The sequence below is a fragment of the Gordionus sp. m RMFG-2023 genome, chromosome 1 (assembly GCF_954871325.1).
Source record: "Gordionus sp. m RMFG-2023 chromosome 1, tfGorSpeb1-WG-v2, whole genome shotgun sequence".
NCBI lineage: Eukaryota > Metazoa > Nematomorpha > Gordioida > Chordodea > Parachordodidae > Gordionus > Gordionus sp. m RMFG-2023.
In genome coordinates, this window is record NC_088775.1 from 72573474 (window position 1) to 72598653 (window position 25180).

The window sequence follows — 25180 nt, forward strand, 5'->3', positions numbered from 1 at the left end:
AATACTTATCATGTTCATAAAATATAGGTATATTTCACAAATTATTTCTAATTTGAATTATTTTAATGTGAAATTATAAATATTATACATACACTTAGTTATTTCAATACTTTTTTTGGTATTAAATGAAAAACAATATTCATAAAAAAAATATTTTTTAAAAGTTATTAGATTAAATTATTTAATATTTCCTTAGAAACAAACTTATGCCGAATACGAATATTATTTTGAATCAAACCAATATTTTTTTTCGTTAAACTGTTTTATAAATCGGGGTCTTAAAAATTTTTTATCCGGGTTGTAAATATTTCTCAGATGCATTCATCAAAGGTGTATATTAAACAGCCGAGAACGCCATTTTGGTCAAGCATATATATATATATAAATTTTTATTTTTGATGTAAGCGAAAGAAAATAATATATCCTACCATACAATTATTTCAAGACTATACTCACGAAAATATGTATTTAGCAGACCTAATTTAAATCATTTAAAGTATTCAAAATCCTATATGGGTTACAAAATGGGTGTCCATGGTCCCCATCTGATTTGCATTTAATAACGCTTTAAAATACAACATTATGAATGAAACCTCAGTCTATGTTTTAAAAATACCCGGTTAGGTCTTAAGATCAAAAACCTTTTCCTGGCCAAAACCGTACGTTGCAATTGGTATACTTGCGGAACATTAATATTTATTATGTCAAATAATGGAAAAAGAATATTGAATATACTCTGACAAAATTTTCCTTTAATTGGTTATATTATGATCATTAAGCACCCTAGGTTTGATCTAATAATATTTTTTCCCTAATCGCAATGATTATATCTTTGCCTAATCCCTAAAAGTCATATGTTTGTTACACAAGAAGCCATTTTTCATTTAATGTAACTAATTTCTTATTTCGAGTAGGAATGATAGTAATAAACTTATTTGGATTATAAATTAAAACATATATTATAGAGAAGATTTTTAACCTTAAAGGCATTAAATATCGTTGCTACAAAGACCAATAAAGAATATCTGCCTAAACCTATCGAAAAATTAGATTCACCTCAGAGGGATTTTCAAGTTAATTTGAGTCTTAAAATAAATAATACTTTTTAAAAAAGTTATCAAAAATAAAAAATGGATTAGTTATTTGCTCATTAGAGAATAATTCTCCATTGTCAAGTATAGGAATTATTGTTAAAGCTGGCACTAGATATGAAAATTTTGATAAAGAAAACCTTGGCATAACACACATGATGAAAGTAGCTTCGTCATTAGTAATAATTTGATATATTTGTAGGTTTATTATATTTATTTCTAGGCAACCTTAAAATGTTCACAATTTGGTTTATCAAGAAATCTTGACCATATTGGTTCATCTTTAATGTATTAATTTTAGTTTAAATGGTTTTTATAATTTCTTAACCTATAGGGTTTCAACAACAAGAGATTTTTTTATGTATATTTTACAAACAAAGCGGGATAATATGTAATGATAATTTTCAACCACTATTTATAAATTTTATTTAGTGACACTGCTCTCAAATATTTGTCATATATGGCAACTATGCCTGCTTTTAAACATTGGGAGGTTAAAGATTCCATATATAAATTGAGTTATGATATTCATATGGTAGCACATGATCCTGAAATTGGTAATTTTGATCTTTATAATCAATACTAGATATAACAGTTTTATTTTATATATAATAAGATCCATGCTTTTTATTAAGATGTTTTAATAACTATTTTAATGTTAGTCTTTAAATTTGGTTTATTGTAAGGCCACCATAATTATATTTTTGCCAATATTAAAATGACCTGTTCCCCATTTTTTTCAATAATCCACCAATATCATATTTTCTAAAAACCAATTAATACAATATTTTAATTAAAAATTTGCTTGTTATGTTTTTATATTAAATTTTTGATGATTTTATTTAAAAAAATGATTAGTCCCTTACTAAATTCTCTTATAAAATAAGTAATCTAACATGTTTCTTATTTTAATTTAGAAATCTTTTATACTTTAATTCATAGTAGTCATTTTTTGGAATTCATTTCCTATAATATTAATCTAACCTTACTGCAAACAACACATAATCAAATTTTGTATTAAATAAAAATGGTTTTATATTTATTTTATATAAATTGAGCTTAAATAATTAATAATATATTATAGTGGTCACAATCACCCTTTTCTCTCACTTTATAGAATAGCAGAGCTAAGCTTGAACTATCTTTCCCCCTCTTATTATTAAGAAATTTGGTAACCTATGAGATGAGCCCACCCACAATTATAGGGCAGGCTGCAGTTACCTTTGCATACAAGAGGCAACCCTACTTACTTAAATTCCTACGGGAAGTAAAAAGATGGGGAAAAGCCAGTACCCGATTAAATAAAGTATTGATTATGGGAGGATATTGGCTAATTTTAAGTTTAAACTATATTTGATGAGATAGGTTGATTTGTTAAATTATTTGAGTTATTTTTAATGGTCCTGCATTATTATCTTAGATAAATTTACTAAGATTGAAATGAAATAGGATAGGGTAAATTTGTTGCTGGATAAATTAATGAAAGCTTAGGTAAAAAAAAACTAATGTTACAATTAAGATAGGTATTTACCTATCTGTGAAGATAAATGAGATATGTAGGTTTGAAAAGGGAGGAGGGGATTGTGAATTGATGCAATTGGATTTTATTTTTTTATTGAATTATTGTCATTGTTTAATTGTATAAATCAGAGACCTGCAGAGGTACCATTTGCATGGCCCGGCCCAGATTCATATATTTTTAATTTATATAGCTTGGCGATTTAAAATATTTGGTTTTAAGAAAAAAGTTTCAAACTCGGCTCACACAGGTATATTTAAAAAAATTAAATTATAATAGGTCCTGGCCTGTACTGCGGGTCCCTGATATAAATTGATTCATGGTCATTAAGCCTAATATCTTTGATAGCCTTGTATAGCCAATACGATCAATAACATGCCTTCATTCTTACAATGGGAAAAATTATGGGATATATAAATTGTATTGGCTATACAACTATCAGGGATATTGTAGGCTTTATTCTTACTATAAATTCATACAACATGATAATTAAAAAATTTCTAAAAATAAAATCTAATTACATTAACACGCCAAACACCCTTATTCACCCCTAAGTATCACATTCATCTTCACAGACATAGTAGATACTTTATTAATTGCTTACATTCGTTTTTTATCTACATAAGCTTTCATTTTATCCAGTAATACATTTACCCTATCCTATCTAAGATAATATAATGCAGGATCATTTTTAAAATAAAAATAACTCATAATTTAACAAATCATCTTATCTCATCAAATATAGAGTTTAAACTTAAAATTAGCCAATATCCTCCAATAATCTATATTTTATTTTGGGTATGGCCTTTTTCTATTTACTTACTTCCTGTTATGTGTTTAAGTAAGTGCGTTTGCTGCCTGCAAGTACAGATAACTGCAATCTGCCCAATGATTTTGGATGAACTCATCTCATAAGTTACTCCAAAATTTCTTAACCCAATTATGGGGTGATAGTTCAAGCTTAGCTAGACTTTAAATGAAAAGAGCAATTACACTCACTTTATTTTAACAGATATATTTTTAATTAATTTATTAAAATTAGGCATGTCTAATATTTCAATATATCTATATTCACAAATATACAAGTTTCATAATTGTTTTTTCTGTGTTGGAATGTTAGCCTTTAGACCTCTCCAAACAAGCTCAATTTGCTGAGTATGTGGAAATTGGTCATTTGGATCATAAAATTTCGACTGATTTATATGTTGTTGACAATTTTTATCTCTTTTCATATTATGGCAACATGTTTGGTCAATAAGATAACTATAATCTTTCAATAATACCTTTGTTTTTGTATAAGATATTATAATCTCATTAAAAATAATGAATTTAATTTAAATTTTTTATAAAATATAAATAATTATCACGAGTTGTTTTTATTAAATAATAAAAAAATACTTGAAAATATTTCCCCATGATTCATTGATTTACCAAAAATATGTATAGATTTAACTTATTATCCTCACTTAGATATAAAAAAAAAAGTTAAAAAAACAAAAATAAAATTATTATCACAATTTATGATTGCATGTTTTTTTGTTCAGTTTTTTTTTTACATATGAATAAAAAAGTTATTAAATTTATGTTTTTTGCATCCTTAATATCGCTCATCATTCTTATAAAAATGGGTGGTATCAAAAATAAAATATAAAATTCAAATTATTACTCAATTATTTTTAAAAATCGAATCAGTTTTTAAATGATATTCAATTATATTGGACAGCATTAATTTTAAATATGCGTGTCTCGGAATCGACACAAAATTTGCAGTTATAATGCAATATCTTGGAATGTTAAGAAAATATTAAAATAAGTTATCAAACAAAAATGTTTTAATGAGGGGTTAGTTTACCTATTTTGGATCAGTTTTGGGACAATTTTTTGCTGATCAAATATTGAATTAAACAAATTTTTATCAGCTAAAATCCCTTCATATAAATTGTATATTGACATTCCAAGATGTTTATAAAAATCATCTTTTTGGATTATATTGTTAAAGGCAGGCTCAGGAATATTTTTGAAATAAATCTTTATTTTAACTTTTATATTCTCCTCACTATTCCAAGAGTAGATCAATTAATTCTTGCACAGCATAGATCTCTTAATAATACAAGATTTAATATCATTTTTATTACTATTTTATCATGAATTATATAAAAATATTAGATTTTTTTAGAAACTACCAATATAATGATTACTATTTTAAAGCTTTAGTTGAAGACCTTCATAAAGCTATATATAGAAATGGATTGCAAAACTCTTTATTTAGTCCCAAATTTATGATTGGAAAACATACTTGTGGAAAGGTACTATATTCTTACATATTAAAGCCCAGCATAAACTGTTTTTTTTCAAACTTTTGAATATTATTCTTAAAATATCTAATTTAACTTTGTAATATGATTTTAAACTTATAAAATGCATTTTTATAATTGTAATTTTTATTCTATTCAAAATATTTAATTGAATAGCATGTTATATTTCAAAATCAAAAGGATTCGAGGTCAAAATTTTTTATAACCTATTTATAGATAGATTATCAAATATTAATTAGTAAGATATCATGGAACAAATAAAATTTATTTTATTATTGATAATTTTTCTTTTATTACTTGTAAATATTAGTGTGGGGGGGGGGTTAGCCTGGCCTAATATGGGGCTTTATTGTATTTTACAATATAATTTGTTTACATGTAGATTTTTAATTAGGGCTATGCCGATACGATATTTTTTTATTGTTTACTTTATGATCTTATATAGAATTAATTAATATATTTTTATTTTATGCATAATTCATATAAATTATTAGGAACCAAAATTCATTTTATTTTTTTGATATTTAAAAAAAAGCGAATTATTTTAAAGTCATATTTACATAATGTTGTTAAAGGAACTCACTATTTTAGAGACCCAAGCTTGGAGATTTTGCCCACAGATTGTTTAAAGGTTCGGACATCTATTGGCGAAATTTCGAGGCTCAGGTAAAATAATATTTTGGCTAATATCTTGATTTCGCTGTTTTGAAAAATTGGTAATAGAGCAATATAACAACACTACATTTAGTCATAAACATTGCAGCCTCAATAATCATTTTGTTTCTTCTAAATGTCAATCAAAATCAAATGTCATTTTTCATCTAACACATTTTACTTATTCATTTACATTGTTTACATTTCCCAAATTAACAATTTTCTGTGATTGTGACTGGTGAACCTCTCTTACTTTCATATATTATATCCTACCATGTTAAATAAAAATGTTATACTCGCTTTTCCAACTTATTTGACATGGGAATTAAATATACTTTTATTTAAGGTGGCAATATGTGATATTTTTAATCGGGCTCGGGTCGGACTGGAACAAAAATTTTCTTCTCGGGTCGGGCTCTGGTCGCAAAAAAATCACTTTGCAGGGTACGTGAAAGTTAGTTGATTTTTTAAATATAGAATATTGATTTTATATGTTAGTTCAAAGATAGATGTTAAATAAAAATCAATCTATCTGATCGGGTTGGATTGATGTAAATTTTGTGAATCGGCACAGCCCTAAGTTTAAAAAAAAATATTTACTAATACCATTTTATAGTTAAGGGAATTTCATGAATCGCACTTTACTGCACCGAATATGGCCTTGATTGGCGTTGGAATGGATCACTCGTCCTTGGCCAATCGTGCATATAAGAATTTTTCACATTTAAGCACCGACCATCCAACTTCACACACTAAAAATGCGGAAGAGATTAATAACGAAAAGACTAGAGATGACAATCTAAACAAAATTGTTCGGAATTCACAGATCAACAACAGAATTTTTTATTCAAGTTATTAAAAAATATTATCTAATAGCCTATAACCAACCAAACAAAGGGTCAAAATAATTCGCTTAACTGTTTGATATTATATTTATAATAAATATAAAGGAATTTTCATGAGTTATAAATATTCAAAATAAATAATATTTTGCTGAGATATCGTCAATTAAATTTTATTGACAAAACTGCAGACAATTTATTTATTAAGTTAACATTTCTAAAATTGATTTATTTGATTTCGGGCAAATATTCAGTTAAATTTTATTAATAAGGACAAAATATTCCCCCAATATCAAATTAACCGGGTTTTTGTTAATTTAGGAAATTTCTTCTACGGAGTTGTAACCAAAATTTTTAACTAGTGTGGGGTAGGAGCAATTTTTAAAATTTACATGCTAAGCTTATATTTGGCAAAAATTACTTTTATAAAACTAATAATGCTAGTTAAATATTATAACAATTTTTAGAATATGAATAAAGGAATTTTCAGCATATTATATATAATGATAGCAAAATTAGATAAATTGCTCATTAAATTTTTAATTATAATTTACTTATATTGCATGAAACACTTATCATTGCATGCATTCCGCTAAATTTTGCTTGGGTGGTGGGGGTATCCCCAAAGGCCTTTCATGTTTACGGTCCTGTTTAACTATATAAATCATCTGCACGGTTTTAAAATCCTTCAATAATTTGTATTTGGGGATAAATTAAAATGAGCTAATATTTTATCCCCTATTAATAAAATTTAGACCATAGCTCAGCCAAATAATATTTAATTTTTGCGTTATTTTATAACTCACGCTTTCTTTATATTAATTATAAATATTAATTAAATCACTTAAAAAATCTTTACTTAAAAAATCGGGTAAAACAAGATTGAATCGCTTGATTCATAAATATTCTATTTATTATTTTAGATGAATCCAGAGTGCATACAATGTCACCACTTACCTATGCTTTGTTAGTATCCGAAGGCAGTAGGTAAAAATTAATAATATAACTATAAGCACTTTTATTTATTATTTGCCGATTTTTTTATAGCCACAATAATTCTAAAGATATGTTAAGCTTAGCTCTCTTGCAAAAAATAATGGGATTAGGACCTCACACAAAATACGGGACGCTTCAGACCTCGGGGAAAATGACTAAGCATTGTTTGAACTATAAAATGAATCCAATATTGAGCCCCTTTTCCGTAAATTTTTAACTTTTTTTTGCAAAAGGTTCAAGGGTAAATATACTAAACATTATAATAATATTGTATTGTATAGTTAATTATTTTTATATTTCAATCCTTATTTATATTTATTCCAAATGCTTTTATCAGCATATATTTAAATAGGTAATTGATGGATGAGTCAATTAACACCTTTCATATTTTATCATAAAAATTAAGATTTGCGATGAACATTATTCCGACTAACTGGATGGCATTGATAAAGAATGTATAAAATCATAGGCGTCATTGGCTTTTATCAATTTAGGGGGGTTTTAAGTTAGTTCTTTATACTGAGTTAAGGTTCTCATAAAAAATGTTATTAAAAATGGCTAAATTGGTTATATAATAAATGATAATGTAAATTCATTTATAAATAAATTTAGGGGTCAAAAAAAATTTGAACCCTTTTGCTCCTTTCTTTTTGACACTAATGGTTGATTTTTCTTTATTTATCATTATTATGTAAGATTTCTAAGTTATTGACAAACCTATTAAAATATAACTTCATCGCCAACTTAATTTTAAATTAATCTTTTATCAGATGACTTGCTACAACGTTAATTATAGCGACACGGGACTCTTTGGAGTTTACATAATAAGCCAACCAGAGTATATGGATAGATTGTTAAGGTGTTCTGTCGATTGTTTTAGAGAGATAGGGAAGACAGGTGTCGAGAAAAAGGAACTCGAAATGGCGAAGTAATTATAGTAAATGTAATATGAAATAGTTTTTAATATTTTTTTAATAGTATAAAATTGTGATCCCTTTTCTACCCTAGATTTATAATAACGTTATTTTTCGAATTATATAAAATGTGTTTTTTTTACTATAAGAAAAATGCTTAAATCATCTTACTTAATGTCCTTGGAAGATCCTACTATATTTATAGAGGATGCAATGTTACAAGCATCGTTAACTCATCAGGTGTCTAACTCGGATAAAATTTTGGGCATGATCGATACAATAGAAGTTGTAGATATATCTAAAGTACAAGTTTAATATTTTTAACCCTTTTTGACATCCTTAAAATTAGTTATAGGGTGGCATCTATTTACCTTTTCACCAATCCTATTGTCTATATTCACCAAAACAAATCTGATATTATAATAGTTTTATAATTTTCAAAGCAATTTTTTCTTATGTGGAGGTCATGGCAACTGAATAATTTATGATTATATTGTTAAATAATTACCTTTCTATATAAGTTCCATTTTGTACAATTACATATGTTGCTATTTTATACAAGAATGAGTGCCCATGCTTCCCATAAATTTTTTGAATAATTAAGAACTCAAAATCATTTTTTATTATAATTAGCCTATCCTATAAAAGATTAAATATTGCGATTATTCCGATAGTGAGATTGATGTATGTGCAGCCGGTGTTGTAACATTTTATCTTCATAATAAGTCTTTACTGAACTTCCTATTATATCGCCATAGTCTTACTAAAATAGGCAAAATAGTTTTATATGATGCAGTAAATATTTTGTTTATTTTATATTAAGGTTGCCAAAAAGTTGATAAACAAATGTGCACTAGCAGTTAGGGGAAACTTGAAAAATACACCATACTTGGATCAATTAATGATATGATAGACAATTCTAACATTAGTATTTAAAGTGTGCATTTTAGCTATTTACAACTATTATAAATATTTTTTAATAACATTTATTTATTCTTTACACCTGATGATGCAAATAAATTGCTTGTGTCTAAATACATTATATTTCATTACAATATTAAATTTTATATAAAAATGATAATCAAAATTTAGAGTCTTTGAAAGATAGATTAAAATCACTTCTAATGGAATTCAATTTTTCCAATGACTCATCGTAACAATTCTTCAATTTTTCTAACACAGTCTCCAATCTACGATTTTCCCTTTTGATATTCTCTAAATGAATCGTTAGGCTTTTTATGTCAACTTGAGAATGCTTTTTTAAATTTATAATAAAACTTTAAAAGAATAATGTGTTTTATAGCTTATAAATCGAAAAACCTTAATTGATAAGGTAGTTTAACAATATTAACTTATTCAAATTTTGATTTATATAGTAAATAAATGTATATAAAGGATAAACTAAATTTGAAGTTGATATAGCTATTGCAAACCTGGTTCAGTATTTTTAGGTGAAGCCATAAATATCTTGAACCCCCTTTTAATTTTTTTCCCTTTAACCGAACTTGGCTTAAGGAATATGCAAATGATTTGAAAAATATCATGAGGTATGAAAAAAATAGAATATATTCAGTATTAGGGTTGGACCTCAGCTAAAAATAACCTGTTCCCTTCAGGACAACATCTTTTGAACCCTGATTCATAGTGGAGTCATTCAGGACCAATTAAGTTGGTGGTAACATCATAAATAAAATATAGGCACGACACTTGGTCCAAAAAAAAATTAATGTTATACTTCTATTCATTTTTTTACTTGATTAATTATCATAATTATAAAATAAATTTACAAAAATAAGAACTAGGGAATAATTACTAATCATTTTTTTCCTCACATTTTATAATAAATAGAATAAAATTCATAAACATCATTATATTATCAAAGTTATTGTTGAATATTTAAATAAAGAATAAAATGATCCAGGGTGGACGCATCTAGAGACGTTAAATCTGTCCGAAGACGATATATATGGAGTAGGACTTGCCCATCCCGATACTTTTCTATCTTATAATTTTTTTAAAATTTATTACAGATGTATTTAATAATGTATCGTCATCTAGATTATTAAAATATAATTAATGATATGATTTCAATGCTATTAAAGGTAACGCGATACATTTTTTTTAGTAGAGTGCGACTTTTATTTTAAAAAAGTAGCTAATTAATAGCGCTGCTATTTTTTTCGAGTAGCCATAACCAGCTGTAAACCCTCCTGAAAAAAAGGGTTCTCGTTCAACCAAGTTCGAATTCAGGGTTCGTGGTACAGAAAAATAAAGACTAAAATTAAAATATCATTTTTTATAAAAATTTATTTTACTATATTTAGCAATCAAATTTATCATTAGGTAATAGGTAATACAATTAAAAGATTATATTCTATATGTTTTTTAAAATTTTATAAGCGAATTTTAATATCTTCCAAAATCGAGATGTTAAAACTAAAATATTTAAAAACCTAACATTGATAGGGCATTGCAATTTGCATGTAGTAGCTATTTTATCTTGTGATTTAATTTTTTTTTGTTCTTACTCTTAATTTAATAATTCAACAGACAATAAATATTCCTTATATATATAATATACATTATTTATATTATAAAAAAGTTACAAAATATGCTGGTAAAATTTTTATATAAAATAGAGAACTCAAAATTTAATAAAAAGCCACGAAAAATGATTTTCACAAAAAGTTTTTATATTGAAATTATGTTTTAAATAATTTTTGTTTTTAATTTTAATATAGTTTTATATATGTTATTTTTAATATATTTTTTAAAATAACTAAAAGTTTAATATTTTAAAATGGATTCAGCAAAATATTAGGGTTCTGGTTCAAAGACCTGTCTAAAATATTCGCTACTTTTAAAAATTTAATATTTTAAAATGATGAATATAACTAATTTTAATTTTTATAATTTAAATAAAATGTATATATTTTATCTTCGACAGAAAATATCAACTGAAATCTGTCGTTCTAACTGCATATCCATAGATGGGTCATTAAGCCCCGTCGTTCATACCTAATTTAAAAAAATTATATTTTATTTTTTTTAATTATCTTAAATTATTTCTATTATTTTATTTCCCTTCTTTTAATTATATATTTTTATATAGATTTATGATCATTTATAGTCAGAATAACTTATATTTTCAAAATTAATTCAAACAATCTTTAACTTCATTCGTTTATTTAATTTTTAGTCAGTTTAATAATATTATATGATAAATATTTTTATTTCTCTTTTGGACATTTTTATAACTAAATGAATGAAAGGTTTTTGATTAATCAGGCAGCATTTACAAATCTCTAAATATTATTACCTCTTACCGAATTTATTCCAAATCTTGATAGAAAAAAAATATATATTTTACAGATTTTTATACTGAGATGATAAATTATTTTTAAATTAGGTAAAAACGTGATACATTTATAGCTAAATGCAAACTATGGTATAAAAGGCTAAATATGGATGATTATGTAATGTTCCAAAAAATGTTATAGATGCTTTGCCTAATTTAAAACACATTTAAGATGTATTTCTTAATATATAATAATTATTTTATATTTCGCCAAATCTATCAATAAATACTTCTACCAATGAATATTTTATTCTTGTACCTGAGAAGTAGTATTATTAAATCTCTCGATTTTAGCCGCGGCTCAAAACGTGCCGTTTAACAACAATTGAGAAGTTCTACCTCTAAAAATAGATTGAATGGGTGTTAGCTCTTCTTAATATGCATAGGGAGTTGAAACCAAGCACTGATGGAATCATTTAAAAATTAGCTATGATGAATTATACATTATAAATTTTTATAATGCTTCTTAACTATTTTTCCCCATTATTTAATACAACCATATTTTTTTCCATGAATACTTTGTCAGTTTATATACATGTAACAATTTTTAGAATATTTATCTTAAAGTTACTAGCCAAATAGATTTATATTTAAAAAAATTAATTGCCACCCCCTCGCTCCTCTCACCCATATCAATTTCCTGGTAGGCACCTGAATAAAACACTTTAAATAATCTGTTTGAAAAATGATACTTTTAGAAAAAATTAAACTAAATACTAATTAAAATATATTCAATAACATTTGTTGATTAGGATAGAAAAGAGTGGCAACCCCCCCCCCTTCCCACCCTCCCCCTTCAAAAATGTATCACTCTTTTTTGAATATCATTTTAAGTTAGTAAAAATTATCCACCTTAGCCCCCCCCAAACACTTTGTCCCCCATAAATGTGTGCATATATCTTAAACAATAATTTTAAAGAAAAAATGTAAAGTTGATATTTAAACTTAACATGACTATAATTTATTTCTTGAAAAAAAGTATTAATATATAAAAAAAGATTTACTTATTTTTTGATACATTTCTTGGCTGTAGTTAATTAGAAACTATATCCATAATTGATAATTTTGCATATATATTTTAATATTGATAAAATAAATACATATGTATGTTTGTAAATTAATAAAGTAATATATTATGAATTACCTTATTCGTTTATTATATGTTTGTTTTATAATGATTTTATATGTATGTATGATATATCTGGTTAAGGTTTAGCTACCTAACATTTATGGAGATGTTATTATTTATATCTTTTCCCGTGATTGCATTTTAACTGATATTATGTATTATATATAAAACGAAAGAGTCAGTATAATTATTTTAAATTGGCTACCAATTTTTTACATTTTAAATAGTGATAATAAGTTGTCTTTATTAAAAATAACCTCCTATACTTAAAATATTTTCTAGCTATATATGGGCTAAGGAAACCAATCTGAATGCCAAACAAAGTCGGGCCAAAGGCTTGCGGGGTCTGGGGGCGAAGCCCCTAATAAATGTATCAACCACCCCCTTAGAAAAATCCTGGCTACGCCTATACATCATTAATGACATTAGATTTTGTAACACAGAATATGATTACATTTATCAAATGTATATTTAAATAATTTATATGCAAATGATTTATGATATTGTTCTTTTATTGAATGATTAAAGCTATATATTTCTTAAACATAAAAAAATTGTAATAAAGAATAAGATATTATTATAAGCTAATTAATAAAGTTTCCCGTTATTTTTTATGATTTTTAATCAAATCCTACTTTAGTTTTTATTTTACTAGAAAATGAATTGTAATTATAATTACTCTAGAAAATCACGATTACAGGTAATTAGTATTTAATTACCGTTTAGAAAAGGAATTAGTAATTACAAACATTTTGTGAGTAATTGTATTTAAGAATAAATTACAATTTTTACATAATAATACTCATCCTGTTCTCAATAAGTAAAATATATTTATTCTTAAATTATTATTTAAAATATTTTTAGGGGTTTCCATTTTTTAAAGAAACTAAAGAAATATATTGGTCCGTATTAAAACTATATTAATTTCAATTGTTGCATCTTGGAATTTTTTTTATTTAGCATCTACCCTACCTATCACTTCTACCAAATTTATAAACTTTGTGTTTTATTTGGCATCTGCTAACGCGTGGTTTAACGTAAAAAATATAATCATATATAAATTACCTTTATTTTGACTTTCAACAAACTTGATTGAATCTTTAAATTTTGATATTCCTAAATACAGATAATTTTTATTTAGAATATTATATGTTCAACTTTATTTAATTCATATAGTTTGGGTAAGCTTTCTATATCAAAATCATTATTTTTCTTCATTATACACAAAAATATTTTAATGTGAATATATTCTCAATATTGTTGTGAAAATGATGCTCTTTTCGTAATACTTTATAAAACATAATGCATAAATATCATATGGTTCTAAATAAGTATAATGCAATATGTTAAAGAACTAACTAAGCGAATAACAAAATTGTTTGATTGCATAATTGTCCTGACATATTGCTTTAGATAATAAGTATTGAGATCAGAATCATGGAATAATTGCCCTTATGATACAATTCGATTCCAAAAATAATCTAAGGTTATCATGTTAGAAATGCTTGTAACATAATCTTTTTTTATTTATATTTTATTAAAAAACACATTTGATTGAAACATGACTTACTTAAGAGAGGTCTCAAACGCCTGCTCCTTTTTTGGGCGGGTGGTTTAAAAAAATTTAAAAACATTAAATGGGCGAGAATTTATTTTTAAAACAAAGGGCGGGTGGATGAATTTAAAATATTTTTATAGCGAAATGAACCTAACTTATATTTAAAATTATTTTTTTAAGCATATTTAAGTTTAAGAAAAATAAATATACATTAAAATAAAATAAAGAGCTAAACCAACCAATCAAATCATTTTATTTAGATTATACGGGCAGGCTATTAAATTTTATTTTAGCGGGTTAAAAAAAATTTAAAACGTTGGGTTTCGCTACTTATATTCGCGATAATATTTTTATGGCAATATATTTGCGCAAATATTTTTACAGCTTTACTTTAATACATTCCTGAAAATATCTTCTTGGGATAGTCATTTCACGCTAATGACATTGGCATAAATATAATCACTTAATGATTTGTTATATTTTTTGCCATTTTATTATCTATATTTAATATTATTTTTTTAAGTATTATAATAAAATAAATAAATATGAATATTGTCAGCCCCATAATTAATTTATGAAAATAGCAGAACCCCGCACCTACCCTGTGCCGGATAAATAATATGTCGGGTACAGAGTCCTGAATATTCCTTTAATGTTTATATTTTATATTCAAATCTTATTTAAAATAATATCAACTTTAATTATTACCTGCAAATTGATGTGCATACCTACCCCCCTCACTTTTTTTAGGAAGAATATGTCAAGAACATATACTTTTATAACTTTACATAAAATGTTAATTCATTGTTTTTGTTTTTATGATAAAAGTTAAAATTTAGCTAAAGGGAATATAATATCTCGAAATATTTTAAATATCATATTATCGAGAAAATAACCATATTTATCAATAATTTTATCAAAGTTATAACATCAAACAAAAAAATTATTATAATACTATATAAAAATAAATATGACATATATATTATAATAACTATAAAAACAATTTAATTGCATTATTATCCAATATTATTATGATTGTCAAATTAAAATCCGATCATGCGTTAAACATTTTAAATTTTATATCAACTTGCACAAAACTTAAATGATTGTAAAAAATATTTAATTTTCAATTTAAAAAATAGCAATATTATATGTAAAGTTTGGAAAAAATATATCGATGTATCTACTTTAGGGGACCCAGAATTTAATTGGCATTGAGATGGATTTATAAAATATATAGTATATTCATTATTATACAATCTGATATGAGGAAAAATGACAAAGAATCATTAAAATTTTCGTAGGAATAAAAAAAATAAAAAATAAATGTATCGTAATATTTATTGTCTCTAAGGACTGTACATATGTCGTAGGAGTTGAGCGAATTCAGGGTAATTTTCATTTACCTCATTACTGGCATTTCTTTTTAATTTGAAGTCTAATCTTGCTGAAATCGTATTCCATCAGTGGCGTAGGCATGGTATTTTTGCTTAAAATTTAAAAAACAACTTAGTTATTTTTTTAATATATAAATAATAACACCCCCCCCCCCCCCCAAAGCCAAAAATGCAAATGCCGGATTATATTTTTCAAAAATATTATTGTTAATATTAATTTATATTTGTTAATATTTATTCCTATCTCATATCTATATATTTAATTACATTTATTTATCACATTCATCTACTAAGTTATTTTATCAATTAATTTCGATTTCAAATTTTCCTTGGGCGTAATTAACCTATTATTTTCAAATTTTAGAGGCGTATTATTTATCTAAATTTCTAGTCAAAAAATAATTATCTCTGAAACTCCTTGTCCAGCAGGGATAAAGAAATTGTAAGCTTGTCCAACGAGATCGAGTCTCCGCCATCAAGCAGTAACAGCTTTTATGGAGTTAGAGGAGCCGATTATTAATGCTATTACTGAAATATTACAATGGCTTGAAAGAAATACTTCCTCAGAAGAAATAAAATTATTGATTCAATACTTATTCCAAATTTTTTTTCTCATTAGAATGTATTATTTAATTATACAACTATTTTATGTAATACTTTTCAAAAACATGACATTGACTTGATTAAGAAGTTGAGAATAGCGGAGAGCATTTTATTAGAACTCAAGGAAATTAGAGCTAATGTTGATGAAGAATTTCATATTTTATATGTTGTTGAGTCAAAAGCAGAGCTATACGTGTTTAATATTTGTCCTCCTCGACTTGCAGCAAGCAAGCTCATCATCAAAACATTAATATAGGATCAGTAGAAGAGTATTATAAAACAAATGTCCCCTCTCTTAGATACATTTATAACCCAAATAAATGAATGGGTTTTAATTCATCATGCAGCACTTACAAATCCGCATTACTTCTACAAAATCCTTTCCAACCTTTTTCAGATGGTGATAGAAAAATAAATATTTGTTATATTTTTATCATGAAGATGTTAAAATATCTTATGATGCCTTATTAGCTGAATAACATAGAGTCCCAAAAAATGCTATGGATGCTTTGCATTATTTCAAACCCCATTAGTAAACTAATGAGAGAACATTCTCTTTTTTAGGAAGAATAACAGAGCCCTGTAGAGGTACCATTTGCAGGGCATGGCCCAGATTTTTTTAAAATTTTTTTAAGACCCGGCCCGTGTTTTTTTTAAAAAATTTTTAGGCTCGGCCCGGCTTTTTTAAAAATAAATTATTCTATTTTTAATTTTTATAGCTAATAATGGCGATTTGTTTTTTTTAAAAAAATTCAGGCCCAGCCAGGGTGTTTTTTTTTAAAAAAATTCAGGCCCGGCCCGGGTATGTTTAAAAAATTAAAATAGTCTCTGAAAAACATACCTATGAAATACAACTTCTGAAAGTAGATTGAATAATTTGGATCTTTTAAATATTCATAGGCATTTAACGTCAAGCAAGGATAGATAATTGAAAAATTAGCTCAAAACATACAAAATACAATTATTCCTAAGAAACTTTTTGTGTATTAATTTATATTTCCAACAATTACATTTTTTATACTTTATATTAAAAAATTCAAATTTCAATTTTAGGTCATTTTAAGTGATTCATATCGTGGTTATATTCACTTTATATATAATTCACATTTATTTTACAGTTTTTCAATGCCGGTTTATATATATAATTTTTTTGTAATTCGCATCAATTTAAAATTGTGTATTAGAAAAGTTATTAATCCTAATAAATTTATGCTTAGTATTTTTAATTAACAATAATATTTGTTAAAAAATTTTATTATCCCCCCCCCCCCCCAGACCAAATTCCTGCGTACGCGCCTGATCTACAGTATTTGATTATTTTTATATATTTTAACTTATATTCCAAAAAACTTGTCTAGTTTGTCATATTCCTTTTTTAAAAAAATCTACTTTATCAATTTCATTTTGAAGAAACAATCATTAATTTATTGCTATTTCAACAAATATTAAGCACAGATATGCCACAAGTCCATTAGGATACCTTTTATGCCGCTATTAAATATAAAAATATCAAAGCTACAAATATCAAGTTTTTTTAAAAGATGATAGGATTTTTTATAATGATTATAATAGTAAAACTTATTTTAGATTCGTTCATTTAAACTTTTTAATTGCTTTTGTGCTTCTAGAATCTTCGTTCTATTTTATTTAATGAGATTTGAATTACTTCTATATTTATTAAACAAAAGGAAAGGAAAAAATAACTTCTATGAATATCATTCAATTGAATTCAAAAATTACTTTAAATAACAAATATTGTGGAATTTTCTTTTATATATTTTGATAAGGTGTCAATTAAATACATTTCGATGATAGGAAGATGATCTATTGCTATTAATTGTTCTTTGTTTTGGGATCATATTGTTACGTGCATGCACAGTTGAAATAAATTAGTGGTAAAAACTCGTCTCACTTTAGGCCCAGATCTCATCATATCTTTTCTTCTGACATATTAAAGAGCAGAAAATTATTAGTTATTCCATTTATATTTAATATTTAGAAATAAATTTTATTAAAAAATTATATAAAAATCGATAACCCTATCAGATAAAATAGGTATTAGCGTGATGCCCAAAATTTTAATTCCTATTATTCGATTTTTCATAGCAAAGGATATTTTTATATGTTTAGTTTTACTTCGAATAAAAAAATTATTTTACATATAATATATTTTCCTTATTCTTATTCGATGTGAATAATTTTGTTATTTATATTATTAAAATACGAATCGACAAAAAAATATATCGAATAACGAATAATTTGTTTTAGGTATAATACTCACTTTACTTTCAAATCATTCGGAATTAATTTAATTGGTAAGCAAACGATAAAATTTTTAATAAACAAACGCTCGAAATATCCATATTTCTTAAAATAATGTTTAGAAACACTATATTTTTGACTTGCTATCTTTTAAGCTGATTAAGTAAGTAAGAAAGAAAGAAAGAAAGAAAGAAAGAAAGAAAGAAAGAAAGAAAGAAAGAAAGAAATGTTTAGCGTCATGATCCTTTCCAGACCAATAGAGCATCATAATAATAAAATATTATCTCTTACACTTAGATCAGCTGGTTTTCCTACCTCAATGGAGCCTTCTGGCTTATTTTCCGATAGTAGGCGTCCTGATGGGGTCACACGTATTCCATGGTCTCAAGGAAAGTTTTTAATATGGGATTTTGGACACTAATTCCCCCTCTAATTTTAACAAGAACGCTCTGAACAGAGTTCAAAATTTTAAGATCAGCAAATACAGCGCTGATTCCTCAAATTACATATTCATACCCATCATTTGCTCCACCTTAACTACATATGGTGATTTGGCTAAAAACTTTTTTAAAGACGTTGGCCGCCTAATCAGAAAAAATTCTGGGGAGCCTCGCGATGGTTTTTACTTAAGGCAGAGGATCGCAATAGCCATTCTTAAGGCTAATTATGTCTGTTTTATTAATTCGATCTCTCCTGATGATTAGATGAAGGAGGTTTTGAATAATTTCTGCTGCTTTCGCTTTTATTTGTTTCTTTAGTATTATGCCTCAATATTGTCCTTTTGTTCCTATGATTTTTTTTTCTCGTAATTGTTTACTAATTATACTAATTATATATTTTTCAATGATGATTTATATAAATGATATACTATAAATATATTTACATAATACTAAATATGTCATAAAATTTTTATTATGTGGATCATTTATATTAAATAACTAATAATATTTAATAAAATTTATTAAATAACTAATAATATTTATTAAAATTTGTAATAAATTTTTATTTAACCAAGATGCGATCATTTTTCTCTAAAAATAAATAAAATTGATTGATATAAGTGAGACATTATATAATATTAAAATGTTAAAATAAAATACCACAAACCAAAATGCGCTATACAATCTAAATTAGTAATTATAGTTACTATTTGTATTTTATTAAAAGTGACTTAGTTATAATTGCAAAATTATATTTAAGGTAAATCTGACTAGTTGCTTTAACAACATTCAGACGCATAGCCAGCGGGGAGGGACCCCTCCCCCAAGTAGATTTTTTTGGAAAAATATAAAAGGACTTCATGTATTGTGAGTTGTATTATATTACAACTTAAAAGACCAAGAGATAATATCGCCAGGAATTTCTCGAGATTTATGTGCTTGTAGAGGTGAAAGTAAAATTATATGATTTTAAATTCACAAGCCTCGACTTTACCGACAAATAAATCGTTTCAATATTAACGTGAACTCAATTAAGGATCATTATAAAAAAAAAGTTTTTATTCCACTTTTGAATTTAATTTTGACTCAAATCAATTAACGATTTGTGATTTATCAAATGGCTCTATCCAATTTTACAATATCTCATAACTGCCATCTGGGGATATATATATAATCTTGATAATGAAAAATTAAATAAGTTAAATTTTATCCAGAGGATATAAATGTATCTGAAGACCAATTAATTTCAGAATTTAAATGGTATGAAAGATATTATTGTAGATAATCCTCAGTGGCATTGAAAATACTTTTAAATATATTTTATATGTTTCCAAATATATTAAAATTAGTGTATATTTTGGCAATGATACCATTAAGTACAAGCACAAATCAGAGGAGCTTTTCTTCATTATAGAGAATAAAAACTTATATCAAAAGTATGACATCTTAAAATTAATTGAATATACTAGTTTTACTCATCGAGATTTAATCCCAACATAAAATAAATTATTAAAAAATTGGCGCAATCGCAATGATGATAAAATTTTCATTTATAAATGATATTTTGACTAACTTTTTAAATCATTATAAAATGTTTAATTTTATATTTTATTGTGATTTACATACCCGATTATATAGCTATAATATCTTTTAACCGTATTATATTCTTTCTTAATATTTTGTGTTTTCCAATATTTAATTATTTGTATTCGAAATTATCATATTTTCAAATATGATTTATGATTAGTTCTAATTAGTGCTATAAACGTTACTACAAAAAAAAACGCGTTACCAATACTCGTTACGTCTAAAAAAAGACGCGTTACCCTTACTCGTTACCATTTTAAAAAGGAACGCGTGTTACTGAATATTCTAAAAAGTAATGGGTTACTCGTTACTTAATATTAATATTATATGCAAAAAAAATATTTATTTTTTGAATACAATATGTAATATAAGTAAAAGTCAAAGACATATATAATACCTAGACTGACGATTTATTCATTAAAATGCATTATAAGCGTCGTTAAAAGCAAATCAGCTAAACCCTCCATTTTGGTAACACATAGTAATTATTCTCATGTTAAAAACTACTATTAAATTGATAACTTGCTTCCTTATTATCTCGATGATCCAGTAATTCTTTAATAAAATTTGCATCAGATATAGGAATAAATTAGGCTCTCGTTTAAATTTTTAATAATGATTAGTGTAACCAAGATGGCGTCTCCAGCTGATATGCATTGATGTACACTTTTAATTAATGAATCGTCAGTCTAGGTATTATATATATGTCATTGGTAAAAGTATACAAAAAGAATATATAATAAGATAAGATCTTTTTATAAAAAAAATTTCATATATATAATTATAATATAAATAAAATGGTGCAAAATAATATATTATATATAAGATAAGATACATCTTTTTGTAACAATTTTTCATTTATTTTTAGCAAGAATTGATTTTCAAAATTTTGATCAGACAAACAAGAGCGCTTAGTGCTCAACACCGCTTTCGCCGTGCTAAACATATGTTCAATTAGCGTAGAGGATGGGAGAGTTGTATTATATTTAATATATAAAAATTTTAATTCGGAAAATTTATTAAAAATATTTATAGCATTATCTTTATTTTGAAAAAAGCTTAGTAGATCATCTTCACAAGGATCTTCATTCATTTCCTTAACAAAAAAATTTTATCTTTATCAGAAAATATTCTGGTATGTGTGTTAGATATGTCTAATTTTTTTTAAGATCTTTTCTCAAATTGTAAATAAGTTCTAGCATTCTTTATTTGATAACCTCTAAGAGCCAATCCAATTAGCAGGTGAATTATTGCGGATAGTATATATTCATCTTTATAGATGTATTTGATCTATTTAAAATAAAAGATAATCAAAATATAAATTGTGAACAATATTTGAACTGTATACCTTTTATCTATGCCTTCCATGATAGAATTAATAAGCGGCTTACAAAACTTGAAATTATTTAAAGCCATTTTTTTAAGTTTTAATATTATAATAGTTATCATGGGAGTGAGATAACCCAAATGTAATTTTTCTTCCTTCTCTAAAATTGAAAGAGCCATAGCAATTGGTTCTATAACCTATAAAATCATATATATTTATCATATTTCCTAATTAATACTAAACCATACAATATTCATCCATGAACGATTTATCGTTATCTAAAAATCTCTGTAATTCAGATTTATCACAAGATTCGTCAAATTTTTTGGCAACCTTAATAAGAATATCTATTAATTTCATGGAGTTATAAAAAGTTCCATCTTGTTATAACCGGTTTAATCAGATATCATCCTATATTTTTCTTAAAAATAGCTGCACAGTTTGAAGATTTCTCATGTTTATTCCACAATAGCTTACACTTAGAAAATGTAATTTTTAAAATGATTTTAAAATGGACATTGTTACCTGCCTTTTCAATGTCAGCACTTACAATGAGATTTAAAGTGTGTGCTGAATAGGAATGATGCTTTCATTAGTATTTTGATTTTCAAATAGATGAAATAATGGCAGAGGGACTATTTCATCACCCGATTCCTCTATCTGATCATATACTCTAATAAATTTTTAATAAATATATTATAATTTTTTTTTACTTTAAAGCTTTTATATAATTTCTAGCCTTATCGGTTGGCCACTTTATTTTGTATCTTATTTGCTGTAAAAATTTCAAAGATTATTTTTGCTAGATAATCAAATGTATGTTTGTGGTTCAGTTTTACAAGGTAAACAGGCTGAAACCCTCTCAAGAGTGTCTGTATGTAGCCAGTGTACCGTCATCCCTAAATAAAAACTTTTTGAAAAGACAATAGTATCAATCAATAAAATATATATTTTATATACCGATGATAAGCTGACCAAGAATCCACAGTTGTACAGACAATTTTTGGGATACATAATAAATCCACTAATTTCTTTGCCATGTGTCATGTGCTTTGTTAATTTTTAATACGAGGGTAAGCCTAGACATCATTTTTAGTTGGCTGCAACTTTTTGATAATAAATGCAATGCTTTCTACAATTGAAAATGGTTGTAATTCTTTTATTACAAAATTAAAAGCAAATTCATCAACAGCGGATTGTGCTATTTTTATCTTTGATGTAGATTAATTCTGCATCTCAATGAGTGTGATTTAATTGGCTTCTATTTTTTTTATTACTATTCAAATGTTCATTAATCTATTTCATTTTTGAGGAATGTACAGTCTATAATTTTTTAATTAAAATATTATTAATTCGTGAATTTTTTATTAAAAATAACTTAACTTTTTCAGTAATTGAAGATAAATCTTTTAAAAATTTAATTACATTTTTTAATCCCTCACTAAACTTATTGTCAAGGAAAACATTAAAAATTAAAATTATGATAGATAATTTTTCAATTTCTTATCTATTTCAGAATTATCATTTAAAAGGAATCAGGAAAAATATCTAGGTTCAGTTCTCTGAAAAAATATTGCTTCATAGTTTTATTCCATATGTATATTTGTTTAAAAATACATATTTTTATTTATTTAAACAACTTTTTTAAAATCACTATTTTATTCTTTAAATTTATTAACGATTTGATTAAACCAATAGCAATACTAAAACAAGAAATAGAAGATATCGTTTAAACCCAATATAATAAATCAATACCAATATTTTGTTAATCTTATGTTTTTAATGTTAGTTCCCAGCACTATACTATAGTATAATTTAATTGTTTTAATTTCAGATTTACCTTTCAAAATATTATGAAAGAATACTTCTTTTAGTGGTTATTTTATAATACCCATGATTTAATATTCTATTTAATGACAAGCGGGAAAAATCTTGCCCTGAGAATGTTATAGCTAGTAGTCTGTCTTGTCGTCGGTAGTATGTTAATAATATTTTAGAAGGTGAATAAAGTCTTTTATTGTCAACTATTGAAATAAAAATTTTATAACCAAATCGAATGAATTTCTCTCTAAATAATTATTGTGTTAAACAGATTGATTTTTATAATATAAGATCTCTTTTTATATCAAAAGTAAATCAATTATGTAAATATATATCATATAAAACAACGTTTTCTATATCCAATTTACATAATATAAAAGTTTAATTTAATATATCACACGATCGCCTTAGACCTTCATTATCTAAAATGAAAAAGTATATTAACACAATAAAAATAAATCGTTACGAATATGTAACAATTAAAGTATTGTTTAAAATAATTCTATATTAATTTATCTTTTTACCTTCATATTTTTTTTAAGTTTGAACTGCTGGACATTGAGTTAAATATTTGCTTTGGGAGATAATTTACTTTTACAAAGTGTAGACTTTCTTTATTAGTGTAAAATATGTTTCAAATTGGGGCCATGGTAGGGTTAAATCCTCTTCATCTGAAGAAGTAAGTACTATGGACATAATTCTTAAAATAAATTATAAAATAGAATAATAATATTATTAACATTTACTTTTAATATTGATTGAATAATAATTAAATAAACATTCAACTGAAAATTTAAAAAAGAGTATTAAAAATGAAGGAATGGTGGTTGATATGAATTAAAAACTCGGCTTAAATTATTTATATTAAAAAATAAATAAAAGTAGTTTTATAGTACAATTAAATATGTTTTTCTTTTTTTAAATATTTTTTAAGAAAAAATTTAAAGTAACGAATAACGTTTTGCCTTATCCTTACTCAAAAAAATGAAAAGCGTTACCGTTACTAGTTACCTCAAGAAGAAGGTAACGAATGGCGTTCCTTTTCTTCAAGAAAAGTAACGACGGTAGTAATGACGTTACTTTACAGCACTAGTTCTAATAAATTTAAAAATCCTTCCAATATAAAAAAATCCTCTGTAGAATATTCTTGGCTACGATCCTGATAACACTAATTAAATAAATTTTGATATTATTTTAGAATTTTGGTCATTTTTCATATGATATACGATACGAAATCCACCAAAGGAAATTTGATTATATATTTATTTTTAATTTGAACTATCCCTGCCTCTTATATTTGTTTAACATAACACAAAAGTATCCTAAATATTCTGTAAGTTTCTTCTACCTTATAATTAGTAAAGTTT

The 25180-nt window shown here is 25.2% G+C and overlaps 1 protein-coding gene across 1 annotated transcript; it reads left to right on the forward strand.

Moving 5' to 3' along the window:
* Positions 1-832: 832 nt before the first annotated feature.
* On the forward strand, positions 833-9338 carry LOC135931254 (cytochrome b-c1 complex subunit 2, mitochondrial-like). The gene is made up of 13 exons (XM_065468229.1): positions 833-922; positions 966-1073; positions 1115-1270; positions 1315-1379; positions 1426-1482; positions 1524-1648; positions 4819-4916; positions 6196-6430; positions 7345-7408; positions 7469-7622; positions 8188-8345; positions 8481-8634; positions 9155-9338. Exons 1-13 carry the CDS (start codon positions 917-919, stop codon positions 9239-9241), a joined length of 1467 nt encoding a protein of 488 aa, XP_065324301.1. The 5' UTR covers positions 833-916; the 3' UTR covers positions 9242-9338.
* Positions 9339-25180: the final 15842 nt, after the last annotated feature.

What these genes read in the sequence shown, in the direction of transcription:
- LOC135931254 (XM_065468229.1), top strand. An exon ending in GAAAACATACTTGTGGAAAG is followed by an intron (nt 4,917 to 6,195) that starts GTACTATATTCT and finishes ACCATTTTATAG; the next exon opens with TTAAGGGAATTTCATGAATC. An exon ending in TTAGTATCCGAAGGCAGTAG is followed by an intron (nt 7,409 to 7,468) that starts GTAAAAATTAAT and finishes ATTTTTTTATAG; the next exon opens with CCACAATAATTCTAAAGATA.